This window comes from Lepisosteus oculatus, chromosome 15, assembly GCF_040954835.1.
Source record: "Lepisosteus oculatus isolate fLepOcu1 chromosome 15, fLepOcu1.hap2, whole genome shotgun sequence".
Taxonomy (NCBI): Eukaryota; Metazoa; Chordata; class Actinopteri; order Semionotiformes; family Lepisosteidae; genus Lepisosteus; species Lepisosteus oculatus.
The window spans coordinates 7,054,481-7,068,137 of NC_090710.1; the positions used below are offsets into that span (position 1 = coordinate 7,054,481).

The window sequence follows — 13,657 nt, forward strand, 5'->3', positions numbered from 1 at the left end:
GCAGTCAGCAGAGGTTGTGGTTGCAAGCTCAGAGCAGGTGCAGGCAAACATAGACCAGGGTCCGTTCTCAAAAAACAAAGCTTGGTTGAAAGCTGGAGAGACGCAGAGGCACAACACAGTGATACCACAAAGGGGCAAATCCAGAATTGTGGCTAAGACAAGCAGGCAAGGGTCGTAGCATAGGAAATTTGCAGGTTTAAAGCACAAAGGGGTAAATACAGAGATGTGGTCAGGGCGAAGCTGGGGTCTGATATCCAGGAAGAAACAGAAGTAAGAAAGTAACAAGCTTAGGGAGGGGAGCCAAATATTCTGAACCAGACCTTAAATATCCAGCACCACCTGGACGGGCATGGTTGTAAATTGAAGCAGCTGATACAAGTTTCCTATCAGAGTTTCCATGGCAAACAGTACAGACTGACAGTTGAAACTGTAATGAGTTTTTATTTAATCTATTAGGATAATCCTAATAGATAATATATATTATATATACAATACATATTACACTATATATAGTTTTTTGGGGGAGGCAGCATTTTTATTGTAATCTTTTTCTGCTCTTGGGGTGTGCCAAAAACGTAATTTTTTATTATATACATTGGATTGCAATAGTTTCCTCAGCGTACATTTCCTAATATTTGCAAGAGTGTTTCAATACATAAGACAAAAAGGCTCCCATGGAAATGGATTTATTTAAACACATATACAAAGAGATTCTGTAAAATGAACAAGTAAAAGGTTTATTCCATGCTGAAAAAAAAAAGAAGAAAGAGAACACAACGTTTCGGCCGTGGAGCCTTCTTCAGACACACTGACGCAGCTACCCACCTGCACACCTGAAGAAGGCTCGATGGCCTTCTTTCTTCTTTGTTTCAGCATGGAATAAACCTATTACTTGTTCCTTTGCAGCCTACGCATGCTGACGCAGCTACCCACCTGATTCTGTAAAATAATAATAATAATAATAAACTTTATTTTATATAGCGCCTTTAAAGGTGGCTTCTCAAAGTGCTTTACAGGATGACAGTAACAATAAATTAGAAGACTACAACAATAAATAAGAAGATTTCACAAGATAGGACACAATTATAATTACAACAATACAACAATAACAATAGAGGAGACCGTGGAAGGTGGTATTAAGAAGAGCAGAGGGGTGAAGAATGGAACCAGTTAAGTAAAGGCTTTTCTGAAGAAGAAGGTTTTGAGTCTGGATTTGAAGGAGTTTAGAGAAGGTGACTCTCTAATATCCTTGGGCAAAGAGTTCCAGAGCTTGGGGGCATAGCAGGAGAAGGCCCTGTCGCCCATACAATGTAGACGGGCTTGGGGGACAGTAAGGAGGGCAGAATTTGAAGAGTGGAGGTTGCGAGGTGGGGAGAAGGGCGATAAAAATTCAGACAGGTATTGAGGTGCCAAGCCATGTAAAGCCTTATAGGTGAGCATGAGGATTTTAAAATCTATGCGGAATGTGACCGGAAGCCAGTGCAAGGACTCCAGGATAGGAGTAATGTGAACACTTGCACTAGACCTGGTCAGGATTCTTGCTGCTGAATTTTGGACATACTGCAGCTTGTTCAGAGTAGATTTAGATACCCCAGGGAGTAGAGCATTGCAGTAGTCAATTCGAGAGAATACAAATATGTTGATCAGCTTTTCAGCCACAGTTAATGATAGCACAGGGTGTAGTCTTGCGAAATTTCTAAGGTGAAAAAAAGATGTTTTGACAGTATGCTGTACATGTGGGTCGAATGTTAAGCCAGAATCGAATATAACCCCAAGTTTTTCAATTTTGATTGAAGCTCAAGGACAGAGCCATCTACAGACAGGGTTACAGGAGTGGCTTTACGAAGTTGATGGGGGGTACCAATAAGCATGACTTCAGTCTTGTCACAGTTAAGATGAAGGAAGTTTTGAGTCAATTTTTATGTCAGAGATGCAATTAGATAGAATAGAGACAGCCACATCAGTGTCGGGTTTGGTATGGATGTATATTTGAGTATCATCAGCGTAAAAATGAAAGCTGAGGCCATGTGATCTTAAAACCTGACCAAGTGGGAACATGTAAATGCTGAAGAGCAAGGGGCCCAGTATTGAGCCCTGGGCCACTTCACTTTCCCCACAGTCTCCAGTCCTGTTTAGGTATGTCCCAGAATGATACCAGGGCACATATACTGAATAAGCCCTGTTGCTTGCAGCCTACACTGCAGACCAAGTGAAATACATGTCACAGGGGACAGGGAGTGATTTCCTGCATGGTCTTGGGCTCACTCTCGTCCATTTGATGTTGAAACTTTGTGGTCAATCAGGTTCAAAATCTTTAATAAAAAGAGAAGTGGGTTAGAAGGTATGGAAGCCCATGTCAATGTTTTGTTTCCCCTTTTCCCTCTCAGATAGTGAGAACGAACTTGAAAGAGCTGAGGGACCTAGACTTGGAGGGAGCTCCCTATGGCTACACCCCGTTCTGTGACAGCCGCAAGGATATGGATGGGTACCGCTTCTGGAAGTCGGGGTACTGGGCCTCTCATCTGGGAAACAGGAAATACCACATCAGGTAGGCAAAAGGAATACTCTGAACTTCTTATCTGTGGTCTTTTCTCCTCACACTTTTTTATTGGTAATGCCAGTTTGCAATATGAAGGGAAAATGTGTCTTGAGTAGTTTTAACATTTTTGTCCTGGTTTATCATGGTGACTCATTAATGATCAATTAATTCAGTTGAGACCAAAACACATATTAGTATCCAAATACTGATAAAATCGATATTTTTTCTAAAAACATGCAGGAATAAATAGAGCAGTGTTTCTTTGGATGCTCAGTATATATCATTTTAGCATTTTTTGGCATATGCAGTCAGTAAAAATCAATAAAACAGTAGTAAGAATTAACAGAGGACATGATATTGGTCTTCTCAGTTGATCTTATATCCCCCTTGGGAGCGTATAACGTTTTCCCATATAAGTATTCCTCTACCCCACTTTATGTGCTAAACAGGGTCATTGTTTTAATAATTATATTGCTATTTTATGGTGCTGAAAAAAATATTGTATTTCAACTTTTGGTACATTTTTGTTAATATATTTGGACTCCACAGTGACTTACCACAGACAAACTACCTAACCGTTTTTAAGGAAAACATTTGATGTATAAGGAATATGTCTTAAACATTTAATGGTTTCAGTTTGATAGATTTTTCAGACTAAAGAGGGCTTTAGAAAAATTTCATATTCTGCATCTGTCCTTCTTTAGGAAATGAAGTACAATATATATAGGTACAGAGTGTGTAGGATATTATTCTCCTCATTGACTCTGTGGTAGAAGGCATTACTCAGCTGAGCCACGATGCATTCGATAGCGTATGAGCTGCAAGGCCTTTTATTTATGAGCTTTCCTTTTGTGGGAGAGGGTGAGTTATCTTGTGGTTTGCATTTTTAAAACACATTTCATAGTCTTTGTCTGATACTTTAAAAAGTAGCGATTCAGTTAATTGAACAAAAGGCGCATTTAGTACATAAACAAATCTTATTCATAAGTGGTTATAATTCAAAGGCAGAATAAGAGAGTTGAGGTGGGGTTAAACCGATATTGCTGACTGAAGAAATGAGCAGCCCTTTGGTCTTCTCTGGCCAGTTTTATTGGTATTATTTATTCTCTTTCTCTGAAAGAATGCTATAAAAGAACAGGTCTGGAGGGAATTTTGGGTAGTGGTAGGATGCTACAGCTGGTGGCCCTCTCAGTGCAGGAAAAATGTTTTACACTTATAGAAGAATTAGAAACTACTGGAACTAATAAATCAGGTCAGCAACCTTGGGTATAAAGCTTCTTTTTTCCACTGACGTAAATAAGTGAAACATCTGCATTGCAACACTGTTTCAGCCACTTATAATAGTGTAGTATATATAATATAGGCACAGTAATACTAAACCTCCCTGGATTAACTGTCACAGATTAAAGAAGACAGAAGCAAACAGCCCTTTTATACATATAATAAAATTGTTGCTAGTGAGATAACTGTATTTGAAAATGCACCAAATTATGGTAATATAAATATTAGAACCCTTTATCAGTATATGATGTGTGTTGATAAGGAAACTGAGGAATCTTACCCTACCAACTTGAAATATTTAATGTCTTCAGCCTGAGTATAACTAGGGCATTACCAGCATTCTGCTATAAATTAGAAATTATAAATATGAGCAATATACAGTATTGGAAATAAGTATGAAAAAGAGGAAAACATTGACATATTTGATAATTTACTTTTTAGAAATTCAAATAAAAATATAATGTTAAAATTAATGTATAAAAAATGAACTGATATTAAATGCAATCTTTTGTTGACTTACTACAATGTTATTTGTTATCAGGATACCCTGCCTCAACGCCATTATAGTAAGTGACTGCCTTGTTAGACCATCTACTAGGGGGATTTATTGTATTTCTCTTGTCTTTTCAAATAATTAAAATGGATTAAGAGGAAACAGAGGTGAGATAGCCATTAAGGAACTGAAATCATCAAAAGGTATGATTTGAAAATCATACAATCAATTTTGGGAAATGAGATTTAGAATTTAAGAGATATAAAATGTTATAGAACTGGTTAATAGCTAGAAAACGGTAAAATAATGATGGTGCCATTAGTGAAGTTCCACAGTGATCTGTGTTTAGAAATACTGCTCTTCCTAATTCTAATTATATTTTAATAATTTGCATTCTAGTTTTGAATTAGTCATGTTTGCAGATAATACCAAACAAAATAAGACGATTAGCAAAGACGTTTTGAAGACGTTGCAAAGAATTTCAATAATATTTAGACAAAATTCAAGAATGGCCTAAATGGCAGATTACAAACAATGTGGACTAAACTGTGTTACATGCAGATAGCAGAAACATAAATGTTAGAAAATATAGTAAATACAGATGCAGAATTTTCATCTTTGAGACAATGTAAGTAGTAAATAGGGCAAAAGTGTTAGAATGTATAAAATGTCAAATTAAAATCAAGAGATTTTATAATTACATATAAAATTAATAAAAACAAATAACCATTTATAATATCATGTATAATTTTGGCGCATCGCATTACAGACAAGATACTACTTCTCTGGAATCAGTCCTACAGTGACAGGCTTAAAAAGCTTAATCTTTTTAGTCTTGAATGAAGAACATTATGGGGGGACCTGATTTAAGTATTCCAAGTCCATAAAGGTGCTGATAAATTCAAAACGTAAGACTTCTTCACAGTCAAAAGTGAAAAATGAATCATAAGTGGAAACTCTTATGAGGTACTATATATTTAAAATGGAGAAGAGAAGGCACTTTTTTAGAAAAGCTGATACAATTATGGTGTCAGAAAAGATAGCCTGGCATCTTTCAGGAAGCAGCTGGATTAAGTCCTCAAATCAATTAGCGATTACAAAATCCAGATAGATCAGAGGATTATATTTGTGTGTTTGTTACTATTCTTACATTCTTACAAATACAGGCAGGTATACCATATTTCCATTTCAAATACTGTATGTGAGAGCACTGTGACTGTTCTAGGACCACTGACAATGACAGTGAAGCATCTCAATATACTGTACTATGTGAAGAGTTTTCATTTTTACTCAAAAGCTATTGATCCACCATGTGTAATTTGCATTATTTTTTCCATCTGTGCATACATAGAGGCATCAGAATCAAAGGGAAAAATTACATTGCACATAATTTAATTGAAATTTAATGAACTATCACTAAAACAAATAGCAGCGAGCCATTTATGGCCCCTTAGGTTTTCATAAAGCAAATTACGGACAAGACTGTGGATTCTTCTAGAAGCTATCCTTGGAGACAGTGTCTGTGTGGGAGTGAGAGGGGCAGACTGTGGCTGTGCCTTTGCTCTGGTGCTGCATAATCAGCCACTGCCTGGCTGCTCCAGCTGGCACACTGCTCTTTCAGACAGCTCTGCAGCTGTGAAATTTATCACCCCAACCAATCCGTGAGGTAGAATTACTTCTTAAGATTGGATTTACACTTCTAAAAATCCTCTGGATCATTTTTATTTCAGGTTTTCTACTCAAAATTGGATTACAGCATCAAATGTGATTCCAGGCATTATTGTAGACAGGTTACAAGCAGATGAACAGAGGGACAGCATTTTATTCCGTAGGCTGTTACCTATATAATTATTAGCATGCCTTTTCTAATGTCATTCCAAAAGCATGAAATTTTTTGAGAGGTTGAGAGCTTATATATTTATTAAGGTGAATAGATTGTTTCACTCTTAACGATGTCAAATGCTTGTGTACAGGTTAGAGCAGGGAGGCATGTCAGCATTTGGGCTGCCAAGGAAAAAGTCGTGAAAAAGTTACTTTACTCAGGTGGGTAACGAAGAAAAGGACAGGGGCAGAGAATAGTGGGGCCTGAGGAAAACTCCAAAGCCAACACATTCTGTATTTCAGTCTTTCTTGTTACTTTTCAGTTCTTTATGGTCTAATGGTTGATAACTCATACTTTATCCTACAGTGCCTCTGTTCAGTACAGAAACCCATATCTGTGTTCATGGCTGTCATTTTCAGTGCCCTATATGTTGTTGATCTGAAGAAGTTCAGGAAGATTGCTGCTGGCGACAGACTGCGTGGTCAGTATCAAGCACTGAGCCAGGACCCAAACAGCTTGTCTAACCTGGATCAGGTATGTGGCTACCTGTGGATGGGAGATGAATGAAGGCAATTGTAAATGTGTTTGCAGTTTTAAAAGAAAAAGAAGCACTCAGCATGCACACTGGGACTAATTCACTCTATAGCTGTATTTAATGAGTTTTGTGTACTTGCTGATGGAGAGTTGTTTAAAAGTAATTGTAATTTTCATCTAGTAACTATTACTAAAATCGTAATTCGTTCAAAAAGGATGGGGGAATGGTGGTATACTTGTTATAGTACCTGTGCTTCACAGTTTCAGGAGCCTAAGTTCAATCCTGGGGCTCTGCTGTCTGTCTGTGTGAGGTTTGCATGGTCTTTCTGAGTTCATGTAGGCTTTCTCTTCTGGGTGTTCTGTTTTATTCTCCCACCTCTATAAGAAGGGTAGGCTAGGTTTCATTGGGAATTCTTCAATTGTAACACAGAGAAAATAAAATCCTTACTGGTAGGAGAGTTTTTTCACTTTTCTGTTTCTATCACCCTTGCCTGCATGTAGACTTCAAAAATAAAAGGCTTTTGTTATGATTAATAGAATGAGCTTCATATATTTGTGTGTCAAAAGCACTGAGGTATCGTTTGAAAAACACATCTCCATATGAAAAAGCAAGCATCTGGTCTTTCAGCTGCTGATTCAGGGGCAAGGTTGCACCTGGTTTTGGAAAATACAATAAAACTTTGCTTCTTAGGCTAAAAGCAGGATGAGTGTTATTTAATTCTCTTGAATTTTAATCTAATCTAATAGGTTTCAATTTAATTAAATTTTCCTTAACAAGAATGAGTGTACTTGAAAGCATGTGTGGCATATTCACTTTCAATAGTATATAAAGTAGTATATAAAGTTAGGATAACAATTTCTGTGCTCCCTTCAGCTCTGTGGTCCTAATTTGTCCATAAATACAACAAAACCAATTGTATCCTATTTGCAAATTACAAAAAAAAGAGATTTTAATTAAATCCATAAAAGTCTACAAGAGTAGAGACATACTTAGCTATGCTGTTTAGCAGCACAGATCTGCTGAAACAAAATGTATGATGTTTCCCTACCATTATCCCTATTAGACTGAAGCTGAGAATGCAATATGACCAAAATGTTGTGCTCAACATTATCTATTGAGATCTGATGCTGCAGATCAATTTGAAGATAGCTAGAACATGTGCTTCTAAATTACTTTTCAAATTAGGTTATTTGGTACATTAACATATGGAATGTAAAAATAGTTACAAATACGTTTGTAAGGCCCACCTAGCTTGTTTGATTGCTAGTAACAAAATGATCTGAAAATCCTGTCTATCCAATTCCTAAAAGAAGGCACAGCATATGGACAACACAATATACAAAATAGATCCCTGGAGTCCTCCACTGCTTACAATTCCTATTGTAAATGTCAAATGTCGGGAGCCATTCTTGCCATTCTTCTCCAGTTTGCTAAGAGGGATTTGGGGCACTCTTTGCCTTGGTAGGAATTTCTAGGGCCCCTAAGGGTCCATCTGCCATTGCATTTGATACAAGTGGTGGCATGGTTGGCAATTCTGGTGGACTGGCGGGGGGCCCAACCTATCCCTGCAGGTTCTGGCTATGCCATCCATTTGTAATTATATTTTGCATCTTCCATTTTTAGCAGACCTTTTTTTCCTCATTTCTTAAATCCTAGGTACATTCAGAAGTGTTGATTTTGGTTTCTTAAATGCAGTTAGGAGAATGTCCTGACCTCTTTTCCTTTTTTGAAGGATCTGCCCAACAACATGATCCACCAGGTGGCGATCAAGTCTCTACCTCAGGAGTGGCTGTGGTGCGAGACCTGGTGTGATGACAACTCCAAGAGTGCAGCTAAGACGATTGATTTGGTTGGTGCCACTACATCCTTACTGAATAGTACTGTATTAGAAATTAATAAATATTTAAATGATTTAAGTGGATATCATCTGTTAATTCCTCTTTTTTTCCCCCTTTTGGGCAACATGTTATTTGAAAACATGCCTGTCCTTAGATTTCCAATGTGTGGAGTTAATAAACATGATGGCTTTCTTTATCTGAATCTCAGACATGAGACATTATAACTGCAAAAATGGATAGTGAAGGACAGCATAAAATGATACAAAATTATATATTTTTGTGGACTGAAGAAATCTAATGTAGAGACCACTTCTCCAATTTGTTCTGTCATATTTAAAAATACTATATACATTATTAGGTTTGTACTAGCTAGTGTATTTTTAGTAGTAGTTTTCTTTTGTAAAGGTTTTGAACACTAACATTCTTCATGTCTATTTTAAGTTCAGAAGTATGTAACTTGATTAAGAACTGTGGGACCTATTGTGAAACTTTTAGATGTGTAAAAATCCCTTTGATTTAAGTAAGCTCTGATGGCCTGAAGGCCTTTTTTGTTTTTCATTTTCCATCACTTCCTTTGCCTTGCTCCTCCCTCACAAAGAAATAAGAATCTGAGAAAATATTTTTGTAGGGATGCTATGTTTGTTGTGTATGTAACAATAATGTAGCACCAATTGTTAGTTTTTCTAGAGACTGCAAAACCTAGGCTTTTGTTTTTTTTTTTAATTTAAAGACACTCTAGTTCTGTTTTGCTGTCAAACTTAGTAGTAGTCTACAGTATATCTCTCCTGACCTTGACATGACTTAGTGCTCTCCCTTGCCAAACGTTGATGTATCGGACTACCAAAATGAGCACTGTACTCTTACATGTGAGCCATTGCCGAGGCTGGCAGATGGTTTTTATAGACATAAAAACATCTATCCAGATGTTTACTTTACCTGGGGACTCAATAAGTCCTAATTTCAATTTTAGAACATGCAGCTTCACAGGCGGTTGAGATTAATTAATTTTTTTCTACATGTACCTACAGTACTGGGAAAAATTATTGAAAGTAATCGTAAGTAATTTCTGTGGAATTTAGTGAGACAGGTACTTTTCAGAATAGAAATCCTGTTTGTAAATTACTTTGTTCAGGTTGTTATGAGCAACTGCACTTTGAAAGGGTCATTAAGGAACTGATATTAAGTGTCATATAATTCAAAAAGTGTCTTGCTTCATTAGACTTTCTGGGGTACATTTGTACTATACGTTTTTGAATTAGGTTTACTGGAGGGATATGAAACACTGGCATTGATTTTAATCATGAAAGGACAAAACTTTTGTTTTTATGAAACAATATAAATAGGATTATTCATTCTGTGAACCTGTGCATTTGTGTGGGTGAGTTGCATTGAAAATAAATATGTAAATGTATTCTGAAACTGGGTAATACATCACAATAGTGGCTGCTTGTTTTGCATAAGAATAAATTTTGCTGCTTCTGAAATGATTTCAGTCACCCAGACAGGCATTTATTGATGGCATGAGCTATCCCTTACCAATCTGAACGTGGCTGAATACCCACATTAATGAGAAGGAATACAGTAACAGTATTTGTTAAACTGTGATCAAAGTAAAACCAAGTGATTAGATTTACTTGAAGAAAAAAGGTTCAGCAATTTATTACTTTATTATTGAAATGGATAATGTTATTATTGTAGTAGATGTTGGTTTTTATATATTGGAGTGTTTATGTTTGTGGCTACAGGATACTTTTTGAGACAACCAAGAAGACAAAATTAACCTCTATTAACTTAAAATTTAAAGACAGTAAATATTAAGTTATAATGTGCAGATCAACAGTTTCATAATAGTGTTAATATTACACTTTGCCAGACTTTAGGTGAAATGTTTTGTTTCTGGGGATCCCCTTAGTCCCCAAAGATCCCCAGGGTTAGAAGTTCAGGGTGGCATGGTGGCGCAGTGGTTACCATTGCTGCCTCGTAGTGCTGGGGCTCTGGGTTCAATTCCAGACCTAGGGTGCTGTCTGCGAGGAGTTTGCCGTTTTCTCCCATAGTTCAAAGACATACTAGTAGGTTAATTGGCTTCTGGGAAATTTGACCCTGGTGTTGAGTGTGTGTGTTTGTGTCTGGGTTATCCCTCCAATGGATGTACCCTGCATCGCACCCGTTGCTTGCCGGGATAGGCTCCGGCTTCCCCCACAACCCTGAATTGGATGAAGCAAATGTGTGGATGGATTAGAGATTCAAAAACATGCAAAACTCCACTTTTGTGTAGCGAAAGTGAGTTCCCATTGTTTGAACTGACCTTTTGTTTCGACCTTTTGTTTCGAACTAATTGACGCTGCTTTCATATGAGACCTACTTCACAATGGAACTACTGTACATTTCCGTTTTATTATCAGATGTGGTTAATCATTGGAGGACGTCATAATAAGTATGTGCCGTGTTAAAAATGATATGCTGTGAAAATAGAAATCATAATGGAAATCTTTCCATATGTGGCAGCAGTGAAACTATTAAATATAGCAACAAATTGAATGTTACCATACCAATGGAAGTGGTGATGGATGGAACATAGCAACGGGTAAAGCTGGAATTGAATTGTTCCAAATTTATCACGTTGTAAGACCGCAGAGAGAAATGCGCTTTGTATCCCCTGAACAAGTGAGACAGATGGGCACTTCCTGACTTCAGACACCAATTAATGCTAGCAAATAAAAAAGCAGGCACAGCTTTCATTTTGAATGAAATTTATTAGAAAGGTGAAATAGGATCCGAGACCTCAAAAAAGAAAATGACAGTTAAAAAGTATAAAATATCCTAACGTGTTGTTTCCTGAACCTTTACAGTGCAATAACCCCAAGACAAAGGAGCCCAAGCTAAAGGCTGCAATGAGAATTGTGCCCGAGTGGATGGAGTATGACACTGAAATTAAGCAGCTGTTGAAGCATGCTAAAGATAAGAACCTCAAAGACACCAGCCAGTCTGCAAGGACAAAAAATAAGAGAGGTAAAAAAAGAAACAGTATTGTATTATATTCTGAATTCTCCTGATTCCCTGCTACTGAACTAGTTTTGCAGTTTTCTTTATAAGTACTGTACCATACAAACTAGTTTTCACCAAGTACCAGCAGAAGGAATTATTTGTTCTGATCAATTAATATTATCTCTTCACTTTACAAAGCCCTACAGTTTCATAGAGAAAGTGTGCTTGTGACACAACACCAACTTCAAAAACATGTAGATCCATACAGTATATACAGTGCATATATAGTGATACTGATTTCACAAACTGCAGAGTGCTACTGTCATATGTGGCAAAAAGTGCAAACCTTGTAATGAAATTTTTTTTCAGATTTTTAGTTCTGTATTGGTTCTTTTTGTCCACAGACCCTGAACGTGATGAACTTTAGCATTCATGTTTTGTGTGTGGAAGAAACGGAGACAATGAAGCTGGAAGATTTCCTCACTGTAAAGATGTACAGTTTACAAGAGTTTTGCCAGGACGAAAAATTTACTGGAGCTGAAAAATGTTTAACAAACAACAATAACAAAGTTTTATAAGAAAATGTGTACAGTTTTCTTACCAAGGTTGTTGTAGGTGGAAGAAATACAGTATGTACTTTAAAAGTAGTTGTTAATGCTATTCCGGACACCATCTGACCAATTCCTCCATGCATATTACCTAAACGGCTACTTTTTCTTTCACAACACTGAACGCTGTGAGATTGTTTCTGTTTTAAAAAAAAAACACGTTTGCACTGATAATGCCAAAAAGATGATCTTTGTACTGTAGGTGAGCACCACCACATATACTTCCCGTTCAACACCTTCTCATCTATATAATGAACATTTCCTATCCATCTATTTTCAGTAATAACTTATAGAGAGTTGCAGTGAGTGGGAACTGAACCCAACAGACAGTGGAAGAGAGAAAGATACACCCTTGATGGGATGCTAATCAATTGCAGGGCACTCCCACATGCCTACAAGGTACAGTTGAGAGATTAGCCTAGACACTCTTTCTCAGAACTGGGGGAGGAAACCAAAACATCATGCAGACTCCGTACAGAATGTGCCCCATGCCAGACACAAAGGTTTGAGGCAGCTGCCCTAACTGCCACACATCTTTTGCCCCAGAACATGTTTTAGTCCCTTTTACATGAACAGTGGAATTCAAATTTTAAATACTATAGAATTATAGTGTTATTAATGAATCATCTAGATTGTAGTGTTAGTTTAGATATTCATATATATATATTTTTTTTATCTATATGCCTGCCATTGTAGAGAATGTACAGACTTCTAGATTATAAACTATAGCTGCAGTTCCACATGCTTCACCAGCAAGCCTAACCCAGTCACTAGCTTTTTTGTTTCCATAGCTCTTCAGTGAATCAGTTATCTGCAGTAACCTGTGCCATGGGTTTGCATAAAGAAATGAGTGACAAAGCAGCTATTTTTGTTGAAGTATGAAAAAACAGCACATCCTATGACTCTTGTCATTTTAGAGTAATCTGATTACTTTAGGATTTTAGTCCAAGTATTCTCTGCACCTTCAACTGTATTTGCATGGCAATCAAGTAAAATGTGTTTTGTCCTTCCTCTAGAGAAAGATTGTGGGTATATTCAAGATGCTGTGAAATATCAACATTTTTTTTGATTGAATGCAAACAGCATGAAGCTAGACCTTGCCCTTTGTGGTCCTTTGTTTATTAGAGTGGGTTGTTATGTGAAGCACAATGCAGATCCTTTGTGTGCATGTCTTCTTAATTACTCCATTTGACATCACTCGGGTTCAGAAAACTTTCACCTTTCACTGTGCCATTGTTCCTGAAACTTTGCAAAGGAAGCTTTAAACCTGTGTAGGTCTTTTTTTCTTTGTGGGCTCTAACAAATAAAACCAGAGTTTGATACTATACTTTAGAATAATTGTTAAAGTCTCAGGCTTTCCATTCTGTAAAAAGGTAACAAGATGGGCTCTTGCCTTTATACGGTTTCTGAACTGGAATTAGAGAAGATTATAGACTGTCATAGTCCAGGTCTATGACCATTTTGCTTCCAGTACTTAATGAAAATGGCACTTTGCTTTCTTACTAGTGGGAGTGACGCTGTGTAGGACAGGAGTGTGGAGTAACAGTTAAGGCCCT

The 13,657-nt window shown here is 37.1% G+C and overlaps 1 protein-coding gene across 3 annotated transcripts in view; it reads left to right on the forward strand.

Moving 5' to 3' along the window:
- uggt2 (UDP-glucose glycoprotein glucosyltransferase 2) overlaps positions 1 to 13,428 on the forward strand; it is a 99,751-nt gene extending 86,323 nt beyond the window's left edge. For all 3 annotated transcript variants that reach the window (XM_069179098.1, XM_069179099.1, XM_069179100.1), the window contains 5 exons: positions 2,388 to 2,548; positions 6,555 to 6,669; positions 8,403 to 8,519; positions 11,358 to 11,517; positions 11,898 to 13,428. In XM_069179098.1, coding sequence (XP_069035199.1) covers positions 2,388 to 2,548; positions 6,555 to 6,669; positions 8,403 to 8,519; positions 11,358 to 11,517; positions 11,898 to 11,920 — 576 coding nt within the window. In that variant the 3' untranslated portion in view covers positions 11,921 to 13,428. The remainder of the gene's footprint in view (positions 1 to 2,387; positions 2,549 to 6,554; positions 6,670 to 8,402; positions 8,520 to 11,357; positions 11,518 to 11,897) is intronic.
- Positions 13,429 to 13,657: the final 229 nt, after the last annotated feature.